Here is a 27176-nt window from a genome sequence, read left to right as displayed (position 1 = left end):
AACAAATTATTTACTAGCATAGCCTACACAATACATAAATATACAAATTGTAAATACGACTATAACTTATTTATACAAATTTTCCCGTTTTAAAGAGGTAAAGTGTCTCGCGTGACTAGCAAAAAATACCACCGCAAGTCATAAATATTTCTGCATTTACAATTTTAATAAATAATTTGCGCTAAGTTTTTTATACAATAGTAGACACAGGGTCTATTTATCATATCAAATATACATTTTCTAATTTTCCTGTGACATTTAAACGGAAGCACAACAATTTGTGTTGTAAAAGTACACATTCAATTTCTCTCGTACTGTTAAATAGATTGCGTAGAAATAGAGAACACAAAGAGACCACAGGTATTTTATACTTAATAATTGTCGTTTCACTTGAGAAGTTTCGTCCTGTAATAAAAATACACTTATTAACATTGTTAAAAGGCTGAAATTTAATACGTGATTTAATAAAAGAAATATATTTATTATGTTTTATTATTTATATAAATGTAATTATTATGTATTAATAATTTATAAGAAAAATTTCATTTCACAGCAAAATAGATGTCGAGGTTAGAATCTCATCAATTCACCTCGAAGTTTGTAACATTTCCATCATGCCATTTGACCAAAACAACCTGGGTAGTCGGTTATTAATAAAAGAATCTTAATAGTGACCAACAAACACCCAAGGCTTGATTTCACTATCTTACTATAATAATACTATTGGCTTTTTAATACTAACTGACAAGAATTTGAAATCACATGAATATTCTTATTATAAATTCAAGTCAGGAACAAGGAATTCAATATAATGTATCTACGCTAAAGCATACTTTGAATATTAATTAGTATGGACTGTGTAACAGACCTAAGTACCTATTTGAATTCTAAAGTATGAAAGGCATCTGAGGCATCAACTGCTCATAAACCAAACTCAAAATAACTTTATTCATATAGGTAGGTAAACAAGTACACTTATGAACATCAACAGAAAAGATTATAAATTGATTCTAAGGGCTTAGAGCATAGAGCAGCCGAGAAGAACTGACAAGAAACTCTCCGCCACTCTTTTTAATTGCTATGTTTTGAGTCAATTAGTAGTGAAATTTTTTCAACAGATTAATTACAAATACTAACCTTTAATTCCAGCTTATAAACACTTTCGGTGCAACACTTTGTCATTATCATAAAACCACACATTTTATCTTGCATTTCCAATGAATACTCTATACTTCGTATCAGATCGTTTGTCTTCATAATAAGTAGAGCTTGCCGGTCTACATACTCTAAACATTGAGAGACACGATTTAAGAAATTGGGTAACTCATTTTGAAATGTAATTTTCTGAAAAGGCACATTATATTAACAAAAATTCCATAATTAAAATTTTGGTACTCTTTAAAAAATTAAAGACCTCAGATGCTGATGGCTTTGTTATGTCAATGCCCTTCATAATGACATCCCAAGGCCTTCCTGCTACCATACAAGCAAATAGCCCATACAAATCCTCGTTAATGCCCAGTTTTCCAGAATAGAATTTGATAGCCTCTTTGTCTTTTGCAATTATTGAGAGCCACAATTTTGAGTAGTGGTAACGAAATTTGTCTGACAATTGCTGAAACAATATTTACTGATTAAACTTCTTTTGATTTCATAAAATTGATTTTTTTACACTATTATTTTGGTGTCACTTGTATTAATATTTAGTAAAATAATTTTATTTTTCACATAATTAAAAAAAAATATTCTTAATAAATTTACTGCACTTACCGCATATAGACCATGGTCTAATAAACAAATTGTTACTTCTTTATCCCCAGGTTCTTTTTTAACAATAATATTACCAGGATGTGGATCACTGTGTACAAAACCAGTAACAAATATCATGTGTGAATATAGGTCACCTAATTTTGTACATAAGTCAGTTCTGCTAATATTGTGACTCTACAAATGAAAATAATATACATAAGAATAATAAGACAATTTTAACAGTTGGAGAAATACATATCCATTACTAGGCCTATTGAGTTTTAGATTAAATAAAAAAAATTATATATATATATAAATTTATACTGTCTACAAATATTATTGACCATTAAATTTTATCTTGCTATTAAAGATTCTAAAATATACATACATCAATATATTTAATATCATTAACTTGGCCCCCAGTGAGATATTCCATGACAAGAACTCGTTCTGTACAAAATTCCCAAAATATTTTTGGTACTTTCAGCCAGGTATAGTTTTTAAATAATTCTGCAACTTTTTCAGCATTTCTACCTTCTTCCGTGAAATCAAGTTCTTTGGCAATATTTTTTTTTGTTTCATCAACCAACCATTGCATTTGAAAATCAGGAAAAACTTTAGACATTATATTTATAAGGAGTTCCATCCATTGCAGGTCAATGGTAGTATTTTTCCTAACATAACTATGTTGAACTTTAACAGCTACTTCTGTTCCATCCTTTAACCTTGCTCTATGAACTTGCGCCAGTGACGCAGTACCAAGAGGTTCTGGGTCAAATTCAACAAAAATTTCAGCTGGCTGAAAACGTTAATCAAAATTTAAGGAAAACATTGATTAAGAATAAATAATATGCAGAAATATGGTCTTTGATTGTCATGATCATTTCATAGCAAAAAAAACTTTTTTTTGAAAATTTAATTCTACAACCATTAAGTCCTTACATCTTGCTTTAAGTCATCCTTTAAAACTTTATATAGCTCTTCAACAGTGTTTCTTGGTGCATCTTTATGTAAAATTTTCATGGTTGTTACATATTCAGAGGGTAACAAGTATTCTAGAGCACCAACGTGTTGTCCAACTTTAATGTACACACCTTTATTTGATTTACATAATTCAAGTAGTTTCTCTGCTCCCAATTTATGAGCCTCACTTCGCACTTTCAAATATTCCTCTGATGTTCTATCCCAATTCTTACCATAAAGCATTGATTTATACATCTGACTAATCTCCAAGGCAGTTCGGGCAGCTCTAGTATGTCTCACAATGGGTAAAGAATTATAATCAGCGTCTGGGTAAATAGATGTTACAAATGCACCACCACCTATAGCTACACTTCCGTAAAGGCCATACTTTACTACGCGTGATACGTTTCTCCTCAACATTATAATTTTGCACTAAGATATTCACATTACAGTTTATTATTAATTTTAAATTAGAAAAATATACATTAATGAGTGTGTTCTCTTTATTTGTCACATTTCCTACCACCAAGTACCATACTAAACTCTTCATACGACCATTCGCGCAATTTATACCACAGACAAGGAACAGTCATACCGCGTACGTCTTATTACTTATATAAGCATTCTATGGTAGAACACGGTGACGGACAAAGTTATTGTACCACGGTCTAAGTTTATTATTGCCAAAATGTTACTTTTGTAACCATATTCAATTAGAATAATAAAAAGAAGTTACACGATTTTAACCAAATTACCTTTTTTTCAGGTTCGAGCATTAGCTACTCTATTGATATGTCTATCTTTTTCAGATGCATTGTGTATTTATTTATTAATCATTCAATATGTTTGCCAAAAAATAAACAAATTATTTTTAAATGATATTAAAATATATAAAATAATTTATGAATACAGTATAAATACACATTAAACATAGCAATACACTGAAAATATAATATGCTTGCATTTTTATGTGAAGGTCATTAAGAGATGAAAAATTTATAAGTTTGGTTTAAATAGATAGTATGACAAGGTTTTTGTAAATTAGTTGGAATATACCGATGATGTTTGATGATGAATGTTGGAATAAGGTGTTACCTGGGACCAGAAGAGATCAAAATCCAGTACGGATAGGTTATATTTCATAATATATAGCTATAAATTTTTATAAAGTTTTTCTAAGTTCAGGCCATTTATATATTATACCTACATTTATTTTTTTAGAAAAATGAACCTATTACAATCTGTGGTTAATCGTAATAGAGAGTAGAATAGAACAAAGATAATGACGCCATCTTTCTTTTAAGAGTGTTCCGCTTCCGTTGACAGTTCTTTTTAGCTAAAATCACCGAAAATGAAAGCTAAAGGCGAGGTAAGATTTTTAATTAAATGTAGATGTGCTTATAATTTGTAGTGTTTGTTTTATACTAATGATATTAAAATATATATACACAATACTTTAAGATTAATTGTATGTAACTTACTAATATGAACAAAGTGAAGTCCTACTGCTTGTATACAGTGCATGGTACACGTTGCCGGACTGTACTAATTCTTATTTTCATAATAATCTGATTGAATTTATTTTATTTCTTGATGATTTATATTATTAAAAATGAAACTACGCCTGTTAATTTTTTTTTATTGTTTTTCTTCTTCTAATATAGTAGTATAATTGTATGGAAATTTTAGGTTATGTCATGTTGTCTGTAAGTTGTAGGTAATTTATTTATTTCAGCCTCTTCAAGTTTATATAGTAATGTTTTGAATAATTTGTATAGATTACCTTAAATCAAAATTAATTTTTCAGTTGAAGGAATATGAAGTCATTGGCCGTAAGTTGCCATCGGACAGTGAGCCGAAGCCACCACTGTATAAAATGAGAATCTTCTCGCCAGACCAAATTGTAGCTAAGTCACGATTTTGGTACTTTTTAAGGCAACTGAAGAAGTTCAAGAAAACAACTGGAGAAATCGTTTCAATCCGGGTAAGTTTTTAAAGATGTTAAATGTTCATTAAAGAAAACGCATTAATGTATGTATATATTTTTAATATATTGGAGTTAAACATTGATTCATTATTAATATTTCTTGAATGCATAGATACTAACACAATTTTATGGCATTATTTATGTTACTACATGCTTCGAGTTCTTTTCGCTATTGTGTTACTCTTCATAACAGATATATATATATTAGAACTTAACAAATTTGAAATTATGTACTATTAATGTTCATCATGTTTACTTGCATTGGTTAAAGAATTATTAAATAAATCAAATACCTATATATGAATCAGTGTGAATTGATAGAAAGGATGTTAGCCTTATTATTAGAAAATTGTTTTGACACATGATTTTACTCATTACTATGAATGAATGAATGAATAAAATTAAAATAATCTGGTAAAAATAGTTTCCATTTATTTTTCATTAATTTTCTGCTATTGGTAGAACAGTAACGCTTAATCATAAATACTTTTTTTATCATAAATAATACTTGAAACTAAAATAATTTTTGGATTCAAACAAGTAGTTCTTAACCAACTATTTAGGATATTATTATTGCTGTGTAGTATTCATTTATTAATTATCATTGTTTCATTCTAGGAAATTCCAGAGAAGAGCCCTATTAAGATAAAAAACTTTGGTATATGGCTGCGTTATGAGTCTCGCTCTGGAGTACACAACATGTACAGGGAGTACCGTGACTTATCCGTTGGGGGAGCAGTGACACAGTGCTACCGTGACATGGGAGCTAGACACAGAGCTCGGGCACACTCTATTCAGGTATGGTAGAGGAGTGGCTAAACATACTATTTGAAACTCAAATTTCAGCTTATTTAAAAATATTTTTTAAATATAGAATATTGATCATTCATGTATGTAATGTTTATTAAATAAATTTTCCTTAGATCATTAAAGTGGAGGTCATTAAGGCAGCTGCCTGCCGCAGACCTCAAGTGAAGCAATTCCACAACAGCCGTATAAGGTTCCCTCTGCCAAAGCGTGTGCACCAGTACAAGCGACTCAACACCTTTGCTTACAAGAGGCCCAGCACCTACTTCTTGTAATTTAACACTAGAATAAAGATCACTTGATGTGGCAATGTTTTGTTTTTATTGGTTATTTTAAAATTATGTTGATAATTATTCCAACTGATCTGATGATCTTTATATACAATTTTACTCTTAAAAATTTTCTAACTGCATAAAGTTATTCTTTTGCTTGGACTACATTAGTTTGTCTAATTATAATACCATTCTTTAGATAGGTGTAAGAAATTCTTGAAAATTTAAGTTATAATTATATAATTTTTATGTTATAATTTCTAAACTAATAATTTTGTCTTAAGTAAATCTTAATGTCAAATTAAATGAATTTACCAAATAATAAAAGCAAACATTTATAAAGACATGCATAAAACTATAAACGTTATAAACGTTTTTGACTTTCATAAGCATGCCCTAAGATGCATCTAAACTGAATAAATGAAAATTGATTTGAAACAATTTATTGTAAATAAGTTTCACTTCACTTTATTTTTAATAGCGACTTCTGTGTATAACACATGCCCTCTAAATGACAACCTGTGCCACCAACAATAGAATTGGACACATTGGTTTTCTATATTAATTCGGTAAGTCGTATATTTATAACTATTACACAATACACCAGTAAAAAAAGAGTGTAGTTATATACACGCGTTAGAAGTTATACTTCTTTGGCGTATGAAAAATAATATTAATAGGACCTGACGTGTTTTTTGGAAATTTTATTTAAGTACGAATTACATACTAATAAAATGATGAAATATGAACAATATAGAATATATATGCTGGAATAGCTTTAGTCTTGTTGTGTCGTTAAAGCAATTTAAAAAAATTGTATTATTATTCGACGACAGATGTCAGGAAGATTCATTTTTCAGTTTAAATTGGGACTACTCAAACACCACCTTTTTGTTATCTTCTATCATTTATTCCTAGCTAGATCGATTTATCGCCCTCGAAACCCCCCGTATACTAAATTTCATGAAAATCGTTGGAGCCGATCCCGAGATTCCAATTATATATATATATACAAGAATTGCTCGTTTAAAGATATAAGATTTAGTATATTATTCAATTATTAATTAACAATAATAATTATTATATTATTCATTCAATTTAATAATAAATATTAAAAGTTAATATTTAAATTTGATGTTCGATTACTTTTTATCACAAAATTTTTAATTATGTTTTAAATTTATTTCTTTTTTTTAATAATAAATATTTAACTTTAATAATTTAACAATATTTAGTAAGAATTATATTAAATAATAATTTTGTCATTTATATTACTAAATAATACATGTGGATAGTTAACCTCAATTGAAGCACTTAGGAAGGTTGATGAGAACAGTTTTTTCACAAATATTTTCTAATATTATTATTAAGTATTTATTTAAATATTCAATTTAAATCACTTCTGATTATAATTCAGACGCGCATATAAAATTCGCACTTGTATAATGAAAACACGTGTTTTAAATGTAGAAACTCAAAGCATGTGGATAATTAATATCGATCGCCGCCGCTTGTATGAGCCTATGTAATCCGCTTTAGGAAAGATTGAAGGACAAGGAGTTTTTACAAGAAATGAAGATCCAAATCGTGAAGTACTTCTAGGCGAGGGTGGTTTGAAATGAGAAACAAAATCAGGTTGTGTAGTTCATAGAAGCATTCTCCAGAGTGGAGTATAATATAAGAGATTAAAAAGGACAACTGCGACATTGAATTTAGAGTTGAGATTTAACTAGTGCATCATCGTCTAAATCAGATCGTTTACGATGAAATCCATATTGCTCAAAAAGTCGCACTTCTCAGTAATTTTTCGTCATTGTTACAAATACGCAAGAATACTTCTATCGAGCTTTCTGGACTTTAGCACTATTCCGGATTCAAAGTATAGTCGATACAAGCGTGTCAGTATGGAAGACAATTCAGGTAGCTAGTCATAGTAAGTACTAATATACTTAAGCCGGTATTATGCGTGTATGCATCAGGCGACAGGCATACTGGCTTTGTTCATGTCAAAATTGCGTATATTACAGTTAGTTATTTACAGTAGTATTTACATCAGTCATGTATTAGCCACAATATTGAAGTGTGGGTAGCAATGATGCATTTGGTTCTTGAATTGGAGCCTAACTAATTCGCCTTATGTTTTGCTGTATGAGCAAGTGAGCCATCGGTTCTTAGCAATTATGGTCAGATGGTCGTCAGAGTTCGATTCAATCGCTTTAGCTGGAATTTACTTTTAGAAAAATACGAAGCAAGTTTGTCTCAATCTATTTTTGACTTGCAAGTCGGAAGCTTTGCGAAGCTCGGGCATCCGGTCAGGTTTGATATGCAGCTTCTGTGTTTGTTACAGTCACAATACACTGGAGCTAGAAAGGAACATACTATTCTATACATTGACGAAATACAACAGCGATGTTGTCCGCACAGGCTGACGGGTCAGTGTTAGACAAACATACCTGGCCAAACGCCGACTTGAATCTACTCTTCTCCAACCCTTAAAAAGTGTACTTTTTTTCTTAAAGTGTGTTGTTGTACGTTTGTAACTATTATCGACTGTAGTTAGAAATGTAATAAAAGACAATTAAGTAGGAAAATATTATATTTTGCCCTACATATAAAAGGTCTAAACATAACAATAGTCTTGACTAATATGAGATTTCAACGTTGTTGTTACTAGAATGCACAAGCGACAACATCGACAAGCTCTTATTATATACATGTATATATGTTTTGAAGACGTGAGTGGATGAAGGTGATATACATAGTATAATACATTATTATACTATGTTTACCTACGTTTATATTTATAATAGAAGAGTGGATCACGTCTTCTCTTGTGAATATATATAAATTACTAAATACAGCTATACAATATACATATACAGCGGAAACTCCATGTAACATCGACTACTTTAAAGACAATCCCCTAAAGCGTCGAAATCAAATGACTTGGGTTAATTTGCGTCGTCTTCGATAATATAACACTACAATTTTACATAGCATTACACCTACCCTCAATACGTATTATATACTAACAAGTAAGCTGCCGAAAGGGACTAACCTTTGAGTGGTGTTATATAGAGTGTATACTGTATACGTATATTTATATGAAAGTTGCCAGAAGAGAAATCTGATTATCAGTTTGATGAATCATTGTAGATACATTAAAAATTCGATTGTTAAATTATTAATATGTTAATGTAAGTATTTAATTTTAACATTTAATCTTTCGTCTTTCGGTAACTTCCATTCCTATATAAATGCTCAGGTATTTAACATATCCAGTCTTATATGCTATTTCAGAGCATGAAAAATTAAAAAAAAAACTATACTAATAAACTACTACACTATACTTATCAATTAAAATGATTTTCATGCATCAGTCACATGACACAAAACGGTCAAAGATTAGTTTGAGTATTTGAAACTTGCTGACACCATCTTGCCTAGAGAAGCGTTTTGTCGACTTCTAAAAATGAGAAGTGTTCAATTTAAAATTTTATGGTTAAACTAGTTTCTGAGATACAATTTGAGACGTTTTTGAGTAATACATTTTACAAATTTGCGTGGAAAGTAGTTTATGTATATAGTAACTTAAAATGTCGATAAACGATAACAACGGCATCAATAATTTTGTATACACAATACACATACATTAATATAGGTGATGTAAAAAGTATTGTTTCGCCATGGAGACATTTTTGAGAATTACTAATATAGTTTAATTTGTGAATTAGATTTGCATTATACAAAAATTTAGAAGGCTCGTCAATAATACTAATAGTTTTATATCTAATATTCTTATTAATTTAATATGTATATATTTGGAGTAATACACAATAACAATAAACTATAGAATATTAAAAAAATAACATGTATTGCAGTATGTGTTGCATCATGTCGTACTAATTAAATGGATCGATGCGTAGGAGCTGTCTAAAATTTTCATTCAATCTAATTTTCATTTGGCAAAGAACTCACAGTTAGGTATTTGATGACTTTAAAAATCAACAATCCATTTATCACATTTTTTATGCTAGACAATATTTAATTCTAATATATTTAATTTTAAGATATACAATATTAATTTAAATTATATATATTATACTATTACAAATCAATAGCTCGAATTTGAATGATACTGAGTATGTAGGAGTCTCGGGGCATCTTGATTGGAACACCTTCAAGTGATTTGGAGTAATTTTTGCTACCGGAGTTGCGCTAAGTATTTCATTTTTTTTAAATATTTTGTGCAATATATTGACATTTGTAAACGATCCGCCATTTTAAACTTTTCTATTTGTTACCAGAGATGTGACATTCTGCATAAAAAATCAATTTTATAATTAATAGATTGTTTTTGGTATGAGAACAGAAATTGGTTGGGGGTGATAACTATACAAAGACACCAAAATCGGGCTATTGATTTCTAAATGTTAACCTGTTTTACTTTCCTTTTTAGAATTCTCTTAGAAACTAGAAAGTTACACTTACGTGGAAAAATAAACTAATCTAATATTACACGTTGGTATGCGAATAATTTATGTCGAGAGAACTTTGAGGGCGAGTTTTGCAGCGGCGCGTTTTGCTTGAGCCTTGTTGGAACCAACACCGTAATTTTTGTGTAAACGGCCGTCGCGTGTGTACGAAACAGGAATCATCACTTTGGGAATACAATTATCCGGAGTCTTCATAGCTTCTCTGAAAAACGAAACACATCTTCGTAAAGAGATATAGAGGCCTAGTAGATAGAGAGGCGTGAAAAGCAAAACGAAGTGAAACTTCAACAAATAGGATAAATTTGCAGCATTTATGTCGGAAAAAAGGATGAGAGAGCGATAGAGGCCGATTAAGAGAGTGAGAAGGGTGAAATAAAATAAAATAGAAAAATTCTATTTTTAAAATTAAAATTTCGTAAAGAGAATTTATGAAATGTTAGTATTTTATATTTTATGTAAAATAATTAATTGAAATCTGAAATGACGAATTGTAAATTAAAATAAAACGTTTATTATTATTATAGTATAAATTTTTGGAACTTTTATTATTTTAGCGACAATTAATTTCCATCATATCTTTCTCTTTCTCTCTAAGTCTCGGAAATATAAGTTTTACTTATTTAGTTTTAGTATAAATATAAACAAGGCTTAAAAAACTTATTTAGCAGATGGCCAAAGAAGTTTCACTTGTGACATGTTTACTTTGTACGCACGCACTTTTTTAATTTTTTTGCTCAATATTCTTCATTCTTATAACGTTAAGTTTTATGTATAATATTTAGCGTATAATGTCTTTAAAATCATCCGCACCTCGCAATAGTGACAGCGATCCCGACTTTAGCTTGAGCAGTTAACAGATATTTAAATGGTATGTAAAAAATGTCGGGAGTCGATGTCGCTATTGGAAGCTGCAAATTAAATAATTTTAGTTCAAAGACAATTTCTGCAAACGTTTTAAGAGACAAGTACTTTAAGCTCTTTTTTTAATAATAAATTGCTGTTAAATACTGCTCTCATTGTGAAACTAACAATATTTCTTTCCTGGATGTTTTCATGAATCTACCCTCAACTTCATTGAAATTAAGATTTAAAAATAATTTCTTTTGTGCGAAACATTTGCTTATGAAGAACTTACTCAAATTTAGCACATGCGTAAATCTTCTCCAATAAGACACGAACGGGCTGTTTGGGCACGCATTGCGAAAATGCAGCGATTTCTTTCCACATTATACGATATACTACACGCCATACAGTGGCTAAATCGCCATGACTATCTAAATATATCGCACCAATTAACGACTCGAATATGTCACTTAGTACCTGTAAGGAAAGTAGAACAATTATGGCGAGGTTTTTGAGCCGAGCGTTTGATATTTTTTGTCCTTTTTTTATTTTAAGCAAACACATCTCTTTATTAATCATATAAATACAAGAACGAAGAAAAAATACACATTAGTGTATTTTTTTATATTTTCGTGTGGCGTGCGGTTTTGGTAAGCAAACCTCCGCTGTTAGCACATTTGTTAATATAAAATAGATACCACCATTTATGACAAAAAGCAGTTTGTATAAGCGTACGAGTCTCAACTTTGAAGTCTTATATTAAATATGAACTCATATACTGAATTTTCTTTTTACTAGTGCAAGTAGGCTTATATGGATTTTTATTTAGGTTAAGATGGATTTTTTAATTATGTAATTTCTTTTTTTATATAAAAATATATTTTGACTTATTTCTTTGCATCTTTATAGTATGGTTATCGTTTTAAACTTTAAAAAAATCACAATTGATACCGTGGTTACCTTGGGTACTTCGATGTACTCAGCTATGCGGCAATCCTCTTCATCAATAAGGTAAAGTACATCTTCAGAGATGTCATGGTTCCTTTGCTTCTGATGTTCTGCGAAGTTGATAATTGCTGTCTCCAGTGGCGGGTTCAGCTCATAGCATAGGTACCTGAAGTATTTAGAAAAAAAATATTTCTGCTATAAATTTATAATATTCGTGGTATTTTTAACTTGAGTACAAGTAAGTACGAGTAATAATTTTGTATCCTACGTGTCATTTCATTTATTTATAAACCAAAATTATATACTTATTGTTATTACAGCCAACCTACAATGACGTCACAACTAACAGGCAGATCTTTTTCCGCACTGACTCCTAGTTAAGGATAAAGAATTTTGTGAATCGAATTAGTGTTAAGTTGCTGTAATGATGGAAAATAATAAATAATTATTATTTAATAAATAGTGATTTTTTATTAGTTTTGCTTCGAATGTTTCGGTAACATCCTGCGATTCGTTCAAGGATGGGACAGCTACTAAGCTAAGTGCCAGTACTGCCAAAAAAAATTGTCTTTTATTGCACATATAAAAAAAAAAATATTTTTTTCTGTATATCTACTCTAAATAGAGTAAGCCTGAATACGTCATATAAAAGTTAATGACTCACTTGTGAAGACCTAATTTGACAACATATGCTGCAAACGTGACATTATTTACGAGTGCAGATCTTAAGTCTGTCAGTTCTCCGGGCTTAAGGTTGCCGCAGTTTTCAAATATGTGTGAGGTTATGAGGAAGTCCAAGAGAGCGTCGCCCAAAAACTCCAGACGCTCGTATGATTTTGTGTAGCGGTTGCGGATGTATGATGGATGTGACAAAGCCTTAAAAATATACATCTTTAGTAGTTTATGCAACTGTTGCACGAGGAATATTAATATAAAGTTGTAATTGAGTTAACTTTTCTTGCTTATCTTGCACAAATGGTAATTAATATGACTCAGGGATAAAGTAGCATTTTAACAGAATAATATTTGTTTAATCTATTCTGACGTATTATATTATATAATTCTTCATAGACTACAGAAATTTTACACCATATACTAAAAATAATAATAGAAAGTTCTTGGACGTTGTTTCATTTTTTCGTCTATTGCAATTGACATTTTTGAAATCAAGAGCCAACAGTATAGAGTTTGTTTAACACTCGTTTTTTTACTGCAACTAAAATTTTAACAGAAGCCAAATTTTTGTTAGCGTTGCAAGCCCACTACTCGTAATTATGTATATTAGTTATAATCTTTAAACCATTAAAGTCAGGTGTTACCCAGCTTCAAAGAAAGTGTTTTATTTGAATATATCCATATAAAAATCCACCACCAAACTTAATCCCATACAATTTAGTAAACTCCTAGAAGGATTAATTTTCATACCTCTAACAAGAGCGCCGGATCCTTAAACTTGTACTGTATTATGCTTTCAACGTCATCTCTCGTGTAGTTCAACAAACGATTTATCTCGTTTAAGGCAGTTTTCGTCTCTGTTAACACTGTATCTACACCCTTTGAGAAGTATGTTAAGAAATTGTCCTGGAAACAAATGGAACATATATCTAATGCGATAATCCTTAACAGCAACCGACATTTATAAACGACGCAAAAAGATAAGTGAACGATGCACGAGGAAAGTTAGTTTAAATCTTTCCTTTTGAAAAGGGTTTTGAAAATGATTGCATTGTCATAGAATAGACACTAACACACATACTAAACAGAATTTACTCGTTTTAATTAAATAAAAACACAGAAGTTTCGTTTAATTTTTGAATTTGGATATAAAAATAGTTATTTTTATTAAATTTAATAATTACCTGTTTTGGTATAATTCTAAGCCATTCCAATAATGAGCCGGCTACCTCAATGCCCCCACTAAGCAGGTAGGTTCCGATGAGTGCCTCGACGCAATCTGCTACTGACTGTTAACCAGAGTAATCAATCAATACTTAATCATTCTTTTAAAAAACTATTTATCATAGCATGAATAGCAACGGGCAGGAGGACCGCCGCCAATGGACACTCATGGTGCCAGAAGGCTCGCAAATGCGTTGCCGGCCTTTCAAGAATTGGTACGCTCTTTTCTGGAAGGACCTAAGTCAAATTGGTTTGGAAATACTTCAGTGGGCAGCTGATTCCACATAGTGGTGCTGGCAGAAACTGCCTTAAGAAACGGATGGTATTTTGATTTTGCCTGGACGTCCGTTAATGAAACTCACCAGGTATTAGACCGAACAACTTAACAATCTAAATCAATAAAACAAACCACTCCTTATATGGAAATTGTATTCGTTTTTTCAACAAACTCCCAAGCGAAATTAGAGAATTATATATATTATATTAATAAATTCAAAGCCCTCATTAAAAGTAAATTAATTAATAAAGCATTTTATAAATGTGACGAATACGTAAATTAGCCTAATCCTTGGAATTGATTTGCTCCAAGTCAAACAATTTTTATTAAAAACTTGGCGATTGAAAACAGTGGCGGAAAGTTTCTTGCCAGTTACCCGCTCTACGCTCTTGACTTGCGAACTGGTTGTAAATGTAAATTTACAATTACATAATTTGTTTTGTTTTTGACGTTCATAAGTGTACATGTTTACCTATGTGAATAAAGATATTTTTGAGTTTGAATCATCATCCTAAAAATAATTATTTACGATGTGTTATAATCTATTTATAAAAAAGGTATATAACCTTATCAGACACTGCTTGTGCCCCGATATACCGCTGCATTTCATTTTGGACGCCACCCTCCGGTTCAGGCTCAGCCGGTCGAAGATGAGACGTCGCCTCAATAAATTTATTTTGAATTAAATTCATGCTCCTATCTGACAGCTTTCCGGTCAATGCTTCCGATGTTGGGAACTCCATTCCTATAAGAATTGATGGCCGGATCTGAAAGCAGCAAGCATTGAGTACATGAAAAGATATAGTTCATTAAATACTAATTTCTCTCGCGTTAACTCGGTCGTAGCATGATTCTATTCAAGTAAATACCACCGCTATACGTCCACTTATCGAGAACTTATGTTATTAATAATATACAAATATATATGCGAATGAACTATCAATACAAAACCATATTTTATCATTCGAATCCTGTTTTAAGTTCCTGAATTAATCGGTCAATGTTTTGTCATTTAGCATTAATGTTTCGCATATACAGTGTGTGTACCCAATATAAATCAGCTATGGGCAACCTTTGACATTGAAGGCCAAACTTAAGCGTGCAAATACGTTCGCGGGCCGCGTTTAAAAGTAGGGGCAGTACTTAGTGCATTTTAAAGTAGTGATAATATTTTTTGCGATAGATATAAGACATGAAATAATAATACGACAACATTATTATAAATAACACAATAAAATTAAAAAAACATTACATATTAATTGAATCGTAAAATTTGCATTTGTTTCAAACTATGAAAGTTAAATACGTCGAAATCAATGAGACACTTGAGCTTGAATTTGGGAAATCAATACAAAGACGTAAATAATTTTCCAAATTATCGTCAGTCTTGTACGAGGTGTTGATTTATTAATTAAGATTTCATAAACGAACTACGAAACGAAAATTAAAAGTTAAATAAACGAAGATAAATGAAAAGAAACGAAAGTAAACGGAGATAAACGAAAAAAACGAAGATAAACGAAAAGAAACGAAAGTAAACGGAGATAAACGAAAAAAAAGAAAATAAACGAAGATAAACGAAAAGAAACGGAAATAAACAGAGATTAACGAAAAAAACGAAAATAAACGAAGATAAACGAAAGTAAACGGAGATAAACGAAAAAAAACGAAAAAATACGAAGATAGACGAAAAGAAACGAAAATAAACGAAGATAAACGAAAATATACGAAGATAAACGAAAATAAACGAAATTATACGAAAAAAAAACGAAAATATACGAAGATAAACGAAAGTAAACGGAGATAAACGAAAAAACCGAAAATATACGAAGATAAACGAAATAAAACGAAAATATACGAAGATAAACGAAAAGAAACGAAAATTAACGAAGATAAACAAAAAGAAACGAAAATAAACGAAGATAAACGAAAGTAAACGGAGATAAACGAAAAAAACCGAAAATATACAAGGATAAACGAAAATAAACGAAGATAAACGAAAAAGAACGAAATTATACGAAAAAAAAACGAAAATATACGAAGATAAACGGAAACAAACGAAAATAAACAAAGATAAACGATAGTAAACGGAGATAAACGAAAAAACCGAAAATATACGAAGATAAACGAAAATAAACGAAGATAAACGAAAATAAAAAAAATATAACTTTCATCAATGAAAATATTTGTTCACCTTTAAATGTACTGACAAAAAAAAATGGCGACCCTCTACTTTTCGTTTCTTTCCACTACTCACCAGACATCAGTTTTGTAACTTAATAACAACTATAGTTAGTAACCAGTCAAGATGCACACAAAGTCATAAAGCAAGTTGTCGGCTACTATATCGCTGTCCAAGTTATCACAAACAACCGAACTAACGTTCGTGCCATCCAGCCGCTTATTTAGGCAAAATGAAGGAATAGTCACGAATTAACTAGTTTAGAGTAATTGCGAAACAATAATTCTTTTGATGTGTCGCCCGTATAAGTATCTAATGTAATATTTTTTTGTTTGGGTTATTTCAAAATATCTCGCGGACCGGTTGTTGCCCATACATTATATAAATTAAAAAAAAGTAATTTATACGAATTCTACGCAAGGCGTTTTTTGTGTTCTCAAAAAATATAGGCTCACGATTCCGCGCAAAATATTGTAAAGATAAAAAATGGGCACCGTTTGATAAATGAAAAAAAGAGTGTGTACTTATGTACACGCGTTAGAAGTTATACTTCATTGGCGTACGGAAAAAAATAACTAAAATGCAGTAATGATTAACATATAAATATTAAAATTTAAAAAAAAAATTTAAATAAATAAATTATTAAATACTATCACCGTCAAACAACAAAATAATATTTATTTATTCCAGTGTTTAATTGTACTGTTAGGAAATACGGGTTCTGAATATAAAAATACTAGAATATACAACTTGAATATAGTTATCGATTTTCGTGCCACTTAGAACTAACTTAACGATGTAGAATTCAGGTGTCGGTGTGCGCGTGCATCGTAAAAATTCACTCTCATTATTTTTCTCCATCACGCCAAAAAAAGTATAACTTGAATAAATAATTATTTATTATTTACTTTAATTAAAGTAATAAACATTTTAAACTATCATAAAAAGACATTAAAAATAATTACAAATTAAAATATGTAATATATTTTGTTTTGATTGTTTATGAAAGATTTCCTTATATCTATCTCAGCCATTAAATAAATATTCAAAATTATGCTATCTTACCGAGCTGTTAATATTTTTTTAAATATTTCATATATCTTACTGTTTTCTTTAATCATGTTTAATAATATTCACGATACATATCAAAGACTACGTTATATAATTGACACCTCTTAATTCAGATCTAAAATGCCGATACTTATTTTTAAGTAGTTCTAAGTAAATGTTATAGAAATATTTAGTATTCTTACGAAAACAACATTTATAATAATTTTATCATTATCTTAGAATATACCGGTGTCTGCAAGGTCGAGGCCGAATTCTAAATGCCCATAGACACACTAGTGACTAGTCGCTCCTCGTGTCAATCCGCGGCTTGTATATCTCCATAATACAATTTCGGCGTCGCGAGCCGGCGAAGACGCACGTGCCGGTTGTTAATTGTTATAGTGACTTTTTCGCAATCTGTGCTACTTTAAAAATAATATACGGTTGAAATTGTTAAGGTATTTATAACTTATAATATTTTTTTATAAAATTAAATACATTTTTACGACTTTACCCTTATGTTTTTTCCTCTTAAAAGTAGGTAGAAATTAATTAAAAACTTTCACGTGTCGTATATATCGTGAGTATTTTGTCCTAAATTTAAGATAAACGAATGTTTAGCGCGTAAAAGAAGCGGTCATCGGCCGTAAAGTACCGCATATGCAGTATTAAAAAATAACTGTAGCTTCAATGGACGGTAAAATCAGCACAATTCGACATATCTCTACGCACAATGTATATGACGTTTTTTACTGTCTGTAATAATACGTTTTCAAGTTGGTAATTATTGTGATACTTTTAATAACACTTTGTCAGGCGATCAAAGAAAAATAACATTTATTATAATCATAAAAAATATGACTTGATTATTAACTCCTACATATTTTTAATAAAAACGAACATAAAAAAGGTAGGTAGTAGGTACCTTCGAAATACTTTCTCTAAAAGATTGATTTGTGTAACTAACAAAATGACTGTTTATTTTTTTAAGTAGGCATAGAAAAACACCTGTGTCTTATGTTTTATTTATGGTAATATATTTAATATAGCGGTTATTACCGTTTTACCGTACAAATTAATTCATCGGTGAATGATCTTATACTAGTTGTTGGGTAAACAACACTACGAGTAATAAATACGGTTAAAGCGGAAGCGATAAACTTCAAATAATGAAATGGCTATATTGTTTGTATATATGTATTTAACTGAAATAAGCTGTTGTAATTACTTCAATATACATAATTATAACAACGGCCGGCAACGCACCAACTAATAATGGGTGTCTATGGGCTGCGACGACTGCCTTTTTGGGCGTCCCGCAGGCTCGTTTCAGTATGTTGTATTTAAATGACAGTTTTATCTGATATTTGAAGATTGCTTCTTCAGATTAATTGTCACGTTGAAGCGATATTTTTTCTTAAAAAATATTAATTTTACAGATGTTCAGATCGACGATATTTTATGGTGCTGTTGTGGCTTTGGGGATAGGTATCGGATTTAAGGTGTATCTCCTACGCCCATCACCATTGCCTCCAATGGACTTTGACCGGTGGTGGGGTGATGGCCCACAACCCGATTATGAAGATCCATCGATACGACCCTTTGTTATTGTATTTAACGAATCGGTAAGTAAATTTAACTTTAATTCCTTTTGGGACTAACACCGGCGATACTAAAAGTGCTGTTTTCATAGTTATGTTATGTTGTTGTTTGCATATTAGTTACTATGTATATTGTTTCTGACCATACAACACAAATGTAGCCTTTAAATAAAATACATTAAAAAAATGTTCTTTTTTATAGTTTTGATTTTAAGATTATAGACTGTACTTAGTTACTAATATACTAGTTTTGTTTCTCAAAATATAATAAAAATTTTCAACATCTGTCAACAAATTCATTATATTGCGTAAATAAACCACGAAAGCTCACTTCCACTTTGGTTGTTCGTTTCACTAATATTATATTATGTACCAGATGGTAGACGATTTGAAGAGTCGTCTGAGAAACAGACGTCCCTTCACACCAACCCTGTACGGAGCCCAATCCCAATACGGTATGAATACCAAATACTTGGACGAACTACTTACATATTGGTCCGATAAATACAATTTTACGGAGAGAGCTGAAAGACTGAATAAATTTCCACATTACAAAACAACAATTCAGGGTCTCGACATTCATTATATTCACGTGAAACCAGAGGGCAAAGGTAAGATTGTACTGCCTTTGTTGATGCTACATGGTTGGCCCAGTTCTTCAAAGGAATTCGATAAGGTTATACCGATGTTAACAACACCCAAAGATGGATATGAGTTTATATTCGAAGTTATTGCCGCAGATCTACCTGGATTTGGCTTTTCACAGGCAAGCTGTTTTTTTAATTGCAAATTAAAACGATTTTAACACGATTTTGGCTGTGATCGAGTAACGATAACCTAAATGTTCCAGGGAACTCGCAAGCCCGGTCTGAGTCCTCTGCAAGTTGGCACAATTATGAGTAATCTGATGCGGCGTTTAGGACACAACATGTATTACATTCAAGCCGGGGATTGGGGTTCTCAGGTGGCGACCCATATGACGACCTTCATTCCTCATGAAATTTTAGGGTAAATAATTTACATTTAAACTTGCAATACGTCAAATATTGTTGTGGATGTACCTTTATAATGGATTTCGTCCTTCGTCATATTCGGAACAAATTCCTTTTATTTTTATTTTTGTACTGTTTTTATTTTACCATTATTAATAGCCAAATATCAATCCTACAAAACATTCTATTCTATAGGTTTTTTTAAAGGTAAATTCACTTAAAGCGAAAATTTAGGATTCCGTAAAAGTATGCTTCAATGTATAACTAATTCAACTAGTATTTTGTTGGGACATTCTGTAATGAATATGATATTACTTTCAGATTTCACACAAATATGCCAGTTTCCTCAAGACCAATCAGTAATGTAAAATATATCATTGGATCATTATTTCCAAACCTCATAATGGATACAAAGTACATTAACCGAATATATCCCATAAGGAAACTCTTTGATTATGTCCTGCGAGAAAGTGGTTACTTTCACTTACAAGCTACGAAACCAGACACAATTGGTAAGTCTTTCATATTCTTTACGGTAACGGTAAAGTCCCTTCGTCTTTAAAAAAGCTGCATTTATTTGTTGTGTGCTTTCGAGGTCCGATATTGATTTCAAATTGCAGTATGAAGTGTTACTCTCAATCAATTATTATTTATCTTCTTATCAAGTATCTATATCTCACAAAAGATTAAAAGAGTATATAAAAATGAAATTTGATTTAGACATATTTCGGTATTTTAATTTAAAAAAAATTATTGTGACATTTATCTATAAAATGTTTTTGGCTTGGTTAAAAATGTTAATTTTATTAGAATTTTTTTTATTGATATTATTTTATGATATACAGAGCCTTAATGATTGTGGTTTTAAAATTCGAATTTTAAAAGTATCGTTTCTACAAGAAAGCAATAATAACGGTACTTTATTTTCACTTGAATTAAAAAAATAAAACAATATTGGTTATGGCATTGGCTCTAATTAAACAATAATTAAAAAGACATCGTGATTTCTATTACGAGCTAAACAAAGATTATACATACATTATACATAAACATACTTGTAATCTAGTCGTATTACACACATAAGTGCACAAAATTTCATTACGTTTATGACATAGAGGAAGTACTCTTAACACTAAACTACTCGGAATCTTACACTTATTAAGTTATATTTTTTCAGGGGTAGCACTATCCGATTCTCCAGCGGGGCTAGCAGCATATACATTAGAGAAAATAGGAGTTTGCAGTAACAGGGATCAGTTGAACACACCCCACGGGGGGCTTGAAAACATTGAAAGGGATGATTTGTTGGACACCGTCACCATCGTGTGGGCAAATGAGTGCATCGTCACCTCTATGAGGATGTACGCCGAGGCATTCGCGCATGCAGATGTGTTTATGATGCATAAGTAAGTATACCAAGTCTTACCACGTGAGTTGGCCAGATTTTGCCAGAAAGTTGGAGAATGTACTTTTAGTACCAATAAACCTAACAATAAGTATTTGCCCGAGATATTAAATAAATACGTCGAATTGATGCTGTATATATCAAAATGTATTTATTCTTTATCATTGGATTGTACCGTCCGAACACTTTTGTAATACATTGATTGAAAAATAGTTTCATCAATATAGGGCCTATGTCATAATTACACAATTTACAAATTTATCAATTCTAAGTTTTATTTAATTTATTTATTTTACAGTATTCCGACTGTCGTGCCTACAGCTGCTATAAATTTTAAGCATGAAGTGGTGTATCAACCTGATTGGATATTACGGGACAAGTTTCTTAATCTTGTCCGATCCACTACGCACGATTTCGGGGGACATTTTGCCGCCATGCAAACGCCGAAGGCATTGGCCGACGACGTCTTCGAATCAGTGAAGGAGATCATTAAGTTCAGACTTCATTATTAAGCGACTGTATTTTTTTTGTGTGTACTTAGTTTAATTTTGTGTGTGTTTACTTTTGTATTTAGTTTTTAAGTTAACAACAAGCGATACACATTGTCGCTGTATTCTCAGGTGTGGACAAAACAAAAATCACAAACTCAACTGAGAAAACGTGAAAGTGTGAATTGTTTTGTGACAACATCGCTTATACCACCAAATATGTTTTTTTAATTTGCTTTTTATTGTATTTCTTAATTTCTTTTTGTTGCCGTCGTCGAGTATGATAATTCAACATGTACACAGATCAGAGAACTTACTTTTTTAAGTATTACAAACGAGATCATATTCCCAATTTTAGTAGCAATTTCATTGCCTACACTCAACAGGGACTAAGGCCCAAGGGTCGAGAAAATAAGCTAAGGAAGTGCTGATGGTACGAGAAAATACTATACAATCGATTACAGTCGCGAACCCAGTAATTAGTGAACAGATTGAATGAATTCAGTCTTCAAACTACGGGCCAAACATCCTTGAAGATGTCACAATAAATATGAGCGCCAGAAAGCGTCGAGGGCTGAAAGATAGCTCCCTTAAACCTTGAAATACTTTAATGAGGTCTAGAGGAAGTTTGGCCTTTAGGCTTGGTGTGGCTTCTATAGCAAGCATTACAACAGTTCCCTAATTACCATATGAGGTGTCAAGATTGAGACATGAAGTATTGTGTTTTTACGTACTTTCAACGCTTCGTATTTGAAGATTGGCCATAGGAACAACATAGTAGATACATTCACGTACGTACTAACGATAACGATTTCTGGGGACTCTAGGATGTTGTTTTACCACTGTAAGAGTAGTTCACTGTCAATTTCAATTTTCACTGACAAAAACAGTAGGTTGTGTTAGTTTCTAGCCACCGATTTTTATAAAACACCTGTTTTTTACAAATTTAAAAAAGTTATCATTAATCTACTGTATTTTGAGTACTAGATTCTAAGCTAACAGTACAGTAAAATTTCGTTTGCAAGCTGGAAGCAATATTATGTTATTTGAAACATAGGGCAGTGTAACTGACAATTTAATAATACAGACAGTGTGACATGATTCCCTATTGACGAACCGAACAAAAATGTTAAGATTACATTGCTGTTGTGATTGACCCTCATATTAATTCTTAACAACCGGTACATTGACCGTTAGTAAATATTTATATAAAGTAACGGGTACAATTTGTACAAATAAAAATTGTTTGCGATTATTGTACGAAGACACTGACTGATCTCTTTCTAGTATTATTTTCTTTATTATATAATACATAATCATTCAATGCAATCAGGTTATATCGGTCTTTGATAATTTTTATAACGTAATGGCGTGATTATACATGGTGTTAGGGTTACTATTTATAATGTAAATTATAATTCGGCACAACAAATTGAAATAATTGAACTGAACAAAAAATAAAACATTCCAATGAGTTCTTTTGTTTTTATATTGCTAAAATATTTTCATTCTATAGAAGTCAAGTCAAACTCATTCTTTAGAAAATACATAATATAGGCCACTTCTAAAAACTAACTCTTCACACCTTTATCGCTTTGAATTGGGAACAACTCAGTTCCTAACACTAGTGGTCTCAATACAGATGCTACCTAATATTTATCATCACCGATCAATATAAACTAATTTAATTCTTTAGACGACTGGACTATTTAGGTATTTATTAAAAAAAATATAGAATCAACGATAAGATTGTCCATTATAAATTATCTTTTCCAATTTAAATATAATTTGCTTTTATCCTTAATAAATCTTATCATATTTATCGCAAGAAAAATAAATATGAATTGCAATAATAAGGTAAATATTTCAAAAAAATGCATCAAGTTTAGACAACTGTCAAAAAGTCTTCCTCCAAAAATTAGCCTTTAATAAAGGATCACGCGAGTAGTTTTTTTGTATTATAATATAATAATATATGCAGTTTGTGAGAAGTTCTATACGTACTTTAAACACAAAATGGACGAGCCAAATATGAAAAATTTAAAAATAAAAGCATAATAATAAATAGACATATTTTAATGTTAGGACTAACCTTTTGTTCTTCAATGAAATTAATAACTTCTTGAGGAGCTGAGAAGCCCGGTACCACAAAATCCATCCTTGGACTAAATTGTTCGACTTTGATTCGCCCACCGAGACCAATACGATTGCCGGCATAGAACAAGTTCCTGAAATATTTTGAAATTATAAAAAAAAATCAATGGCGCTACAAACTTAGGCCTTGCCCTCAGATTTCTGAATCTGTTTCATGATCATTTTTTTAAATCTAATAGGCACGTAGGTGATCAGCCTCCAGTGCCTGACACACGTCGTCGACTTTTTGGGTTTAAGACATGTCGGTTTCCTCACGATGTTTTCCTTTACCGTTTGAGCAAATCTTAAATGCGCACATAGAGAGAAAGTTCATTGGTGCACAGCCGGTGTTCAAACCTATGACCTCAGCTATGAGAGTCGCACGCTAAAGCCACTAGGCCAACACTGCCTAGTGGTGGATTTCTTAAATTTCGGTTATATTAGTTGCGACCTTTTCAAGATAATACACAAAAGAATATAATGCAGTAACAACACTTTCTATTAGTGAAAATAGTATTGAAATCTGTTATTGAGTTTATTGCTATCATAGACCAACACGCGTCGAGGGACTTCATTTAATAATAAGCATGACAAAAATGAGATCGTGTGTGTCATTCCCACCATTACACTAATTTGAAACAATCTAGAAAAATAATAGAAATACCTATTTCCTATCAGGCGTCCTTTAATATTTGTTAGCTGCCCTTCATTAAGCTTGGGAAACTTGTGGAATAGGTAAAGAGTCGCTGCAAATTTAAGGAAAGCGTCCCCAAGGGTCTCCACTCTCTCCAAATTGAAGGAATCATGAGAGTTGATTGTCGTAAGGGCTGCGAGTACGTCGCGCAATTCCGGGCCGTTATCTGTCACTTTACGAGACAAGAGGTGTATCTTGTCCGAATAGCTATAGAAAAATTATAACATGTAAAAGTTTATAAATATAAAAAGCTTATGATTAAATAACAATGAAAAGTAAGATCACGTCTTGTCATATGTTAGACTCGATAGCAAAATAATGATAAACAGATCGAGCACGAAGGATAAAGCAACTAAAAAAATAACTGTAACATGTCATTTAAAATTAAATTCATGACGTATTCTTATGAGCATGTATCGTAATGCAAGATTTTATGTTTCATATATGATAAACTAACACAACAAACACAACTGCCTTTTAAGCAGTTTTTGCCGCGCACCACCACATTATTAATTCTTCCAATACCAATTATTAAAAGGCCGGCAACGCATTTAAAGTGTCCATGGGCGGCGGTATCACTTAGCATCAGGTGAGCCTCCTGCCCATTAGCCCCCTGTTCTATAACAAAAAACATAAAATTCGGGTGTATAGAAAATAATAATAAAATTATGCATCACTCTTTCGTTCTCTTTTCCATTTATAACTAGCTCAAGACAGTCCTACATTTATTGAGCTGTCTCCAGACATGAGATAAACCGTTCGTTCATGTGTGAAAAGTCATGCTCCACCGAGAGAATGGAAAAATTATGAGTGAAACGGCCGAGAAATGTGAGCCCACAAGCACTACTAATTACTGTTAGTGGAATAATGTCTCGAAGTTAAGCCTCAATAATCATTTTAAGAGTACTTTTGATTTCATTTCACTTTTTGTTGTACTATGTAAATTAAAATGTGAAGGTGTGTGCAATATTATTTTTTGTGCACATAGTTATGTATTCTTACGTGAGTGGGGGTGGCATTATAGCGGTGCCGATTGGTGGTATTCTGGGCAGAGAAATATCGCCAGTTTTGTTGTCATACAGAGGAGCCATGGCAAATGTGTCATAGCATTCGATATCCAGTAATGTAACTTCAGTAATATTTCTCTCTATATCCATTGGTTCCGAGTTTTCCTAAAACATATATAAGATTATTTGTTAATCAGAAACAAATAATTCACGGATCCAGGAAACTTTATTTAGTCATGTACATCATTTACATGCGAGTATCCCTAGATCAGTAATAATAGTCTACAGTTTAATTTGAAGCTTAGAATATCGACATCTAATAGTCGACAGGTTTGTTAAGAAATACAAACAACAGATACCACATTTCTTTCACAATATAGTTTATTATTTTTAGCCATCCCTTTTTATCGATGTATCTTATCTGTGTATTATATTTAATCTGTATAGTACTTTAAGGTTTATTAAATAAAAATGATACGTCATACAATCTAAGTATCTATACATATAGTGATGATACGACTGTGCATGTGAATTGTGCAAGAAAAAATCACCTAAGAAACAATTTTCAACACAAGCTAATACAAACCTCCCAAGCGTATTCCGCACTCAGTTTCTTTTTCTGAAGCTGATAGAGACTCTCCTTCATGGATATGGATACAACAGGATCACTTATCCTACACAGATATAAAAATAAATAATTAATATAGGCATACAAAAATAATAACAATAATACTTTTTAGATATTTATTTAAAATCAGAGGTAAGGATTTTGAGGCACAATGCTGGCTGAGCTTAATTACTTTATTGAAATAAATTATGGTATAAAACTGTTATGGTGGTACAACTTAAAGTTCGCATATTCTAAGCAAAAGCTGCAAATGTGTCTTAAAAGGTAGAATAGAAGTTACAACTACATAATTATGAGTCATATGATTATGGTCAATTCTTATTTTATTTTATCACTACATTTTGTATATTGCCATGTGTTAATAGGTGGATAACACTGAAAATGTTTAGAACTTTTTTTTAGTTTCAATTTTAAAACTCTTTGGTAACCTAATGTAGTACTAGTATATTGCATTCATTTGACATTTGTTTTTTACTCTGGTTTCCCTTCAAAACGTATAAAGTGACATTTGTTTTTGTGAATTGGCGGCAAATCTAAAACTCTTGTGCAAATGAACCTAACGCGAGAAACTTTTCGGTTAATGACTTTCATTGCGGGTTTACTCAACAACAAAGCTATGATAGGTTGCGATCAGCATATCTTAATGAAGCCCCATCTCGTGCCACTATTTGGAATTGGTTTAATAAGATTAAGGGTGGACGTAGCAATCTCAATGATAATCCGCGTGAGGGACGTCCTTTAACAGCGAAAACTGA

General features: G+C 31.4%; 4 protein-coding genes across 5 annotated transcripts in view; 2 read left to right on the top strand and 2 right to left on the bottom strand.

The window, feature by feature from the left end:
- Window positions 1-27: 27 nt before the first annotated feature.
- Window positions 28-3289, bottom strand: LOC110993241 (aarF domain-containing kinase 1). Its single transcript, XM_022259417.2, has 6 exons — window positions 2692-3289; window positions 2138-2548; window positions 1771-1944; window positions 1415-1615; window positions 1138-1344; window positions 28-405 (listed from the first exon to the last, which is right to left on the bottom strand). Exons 1-6 carry the CDS (start codon window positions 3130-3132, stop codon window positions 259-261), a joined length of 1581 nt encoding a protein of 526 aa, XP_022115109.1. The 5' UTR covers window positions 3133-3289; the 3' UTR covers window positions 28-258.
- Window positions 3290-3950: 661 nt separating this feature from the next.
- LOC110993290 (60S ribosomal protein L18a) lies at window positions 3951-5816 on the top strand. The gene is made up of 4 exons (XM_022259489.2): window positions 3951-4081; window positions 4520-4696; window positions 5318-5497; window positions 5623-5816. The coding sequence occupies exons 1-4, from the start codon at window positions 4064-4066 to the stop codon at window positions 5779-5781; spliced, it is 534 nt and encodes a 177-aa protein (XP_022115181.1). The 5' UTR covers window positions 3951-4063; the 3' UTR covers window positions 5782-5816.
- Window positions 5817-8359: 2543 nt separating this feature from the next.
- LOC110993269 (endoribonuclease Dicer) overlaps window positions 8360-27176 on the bottom strand; it is a 39234-nt gene continuing 20417 nt past the window's right edge. For both annotated transcript variants that reach the window (XM_045634701.1, XM_045634700.1), the window contains exons 24-34: window positions 26380-26467; window positions 25789-25958; window positions 24757-24993; window positions 24052-24187; window positions 14808-15008; window positions 13925-14029; window positions 13491-13646; window positions 12730-12941; window positions 12078-12231; window positions 11410-11594; window positions 8360-10476 (exon numbers count right to left, since the gene is read on the bottom strand). In XM_045634701.1, coding sequence (XP_045490657.1) covers window positions 10317-10476; window positions 11410-11594; window positions 12078-12231; window positions 12730-12941; window positions 13491-13646; window positions 13925-14029; window positions 14808-15008; window positions 24052-24187; window positions 24757-24993; window positions 25789-25958; window positions 26380-26467 — 1804 coding nt within the window. In that variant the 3' untranslated portion in view covers window positions 8360-10316. The remainder of the gene's footprint in view (window positions 10477-11409; window positions 11595-12077; window positions 12232-12729; window positions 12942-13490; window positions 13647-13924; window positions 14030-14807; window positions 15009-24051; window positions 24188-24756; window positions 24994-25788; window positions 25959-26379; window positions 26468-27176) is intronic.
- On the top strand, window positions 17776-23434 carry LOC110993270 (juvenile hormone epoxide hydrolase). The gene is made up of 7 exons (XM_022259463.2): window positions 17776-17931; window positions 18913-19098; window positions 19451-19840; window positions 19925-20082; window positions 20388-20578; window positions 21244-21472; window positions 21770-23434. The coding sequence occupies exons 2-7, from the start codon at window positions 18913-18915 to the stop codon at window positions 21981-21983; spliced, it is 1368 nt and encodes a 455-aa protein (XP_022115155.2). The 5' UTR covers window positions 17776-17931; the 3' UTR covers window positions 21984-23434.

This window comes from Pieris rapae, chromosome 3, assembly GCF_905147795.1.
Source record: "Pieris rapae chromosome 3, ilPieRapa1.1, whole genome shotgun sequence".
In the NCBI taxonomy this organism is placed as follows: Eukaryota; Metazoa; Arthropoda; class Insecta; order Lepidoptera; family Pieridae; genus Pieris; species Pieris rapae.
Note: the sequence above shows the minus strand (reverse complement) of the source record. Positions and strands in the feature narration are given on the sequence as shown.

Coding starts and splice junctions, on each gene's coding strand:
- LOC110993241 (XM_022259417.2), bottom strand. CDS start 3,132: ATGTTGAGGAGAAACGTATCACGCGTAGTAAAGTATGGCCTTTACGGA. Junction 2,549..2,691: donor AGGATGACTTAAAGCAAGAT/GTAAGGACTTAA, acceptor TAACGTTTTCAG/CCAGCTGAAATTTTTGTTGA. Junction 406..1,137: donor TTTATAAGCTGGAATTAAAG/GTTAGTATTTGT, acceptor TTTTTATTACAG/GACGAAACTTCTCAAGTGAA.
- LOC110993290 (XM_022259489.2), top strand. Junction 4,697..5,317: donor GAGAAATCGTTTCAATCCGG/GTAAGTTTTTAA, acceptor GTTTCATTCTAG/GAAATTCCAGAGAAGAGCCC. Junction 5,498..5,622: donor CTCGGGCACACTCTATTCAG/GTATGGTAGAGG, acceptor AATTTTCCTTAG/ATCATTAAAGTGGAGGTCAT.
- LOC110993270 (XM_022259463.2), top strand. CDS start 18,913: ATGTTCAGATCGACGATATTTTATGGTGCTGTTGTGGCTTTGGGGATA. Junction 19,841..19,924: donor CTGGATTTGGCTTTTCACAG/GCAAGCTGTTTT, acceptor TAAATGTTCCAG/GGAACTCGCAAGCCCGGTCT. Junction 20,083..20,387: donor ATTCCTCATGAAATTTTAGG/GTAAATAATTTA, acceptor TATTACTTTCAG/ATTTCACACAAATATGCCAG.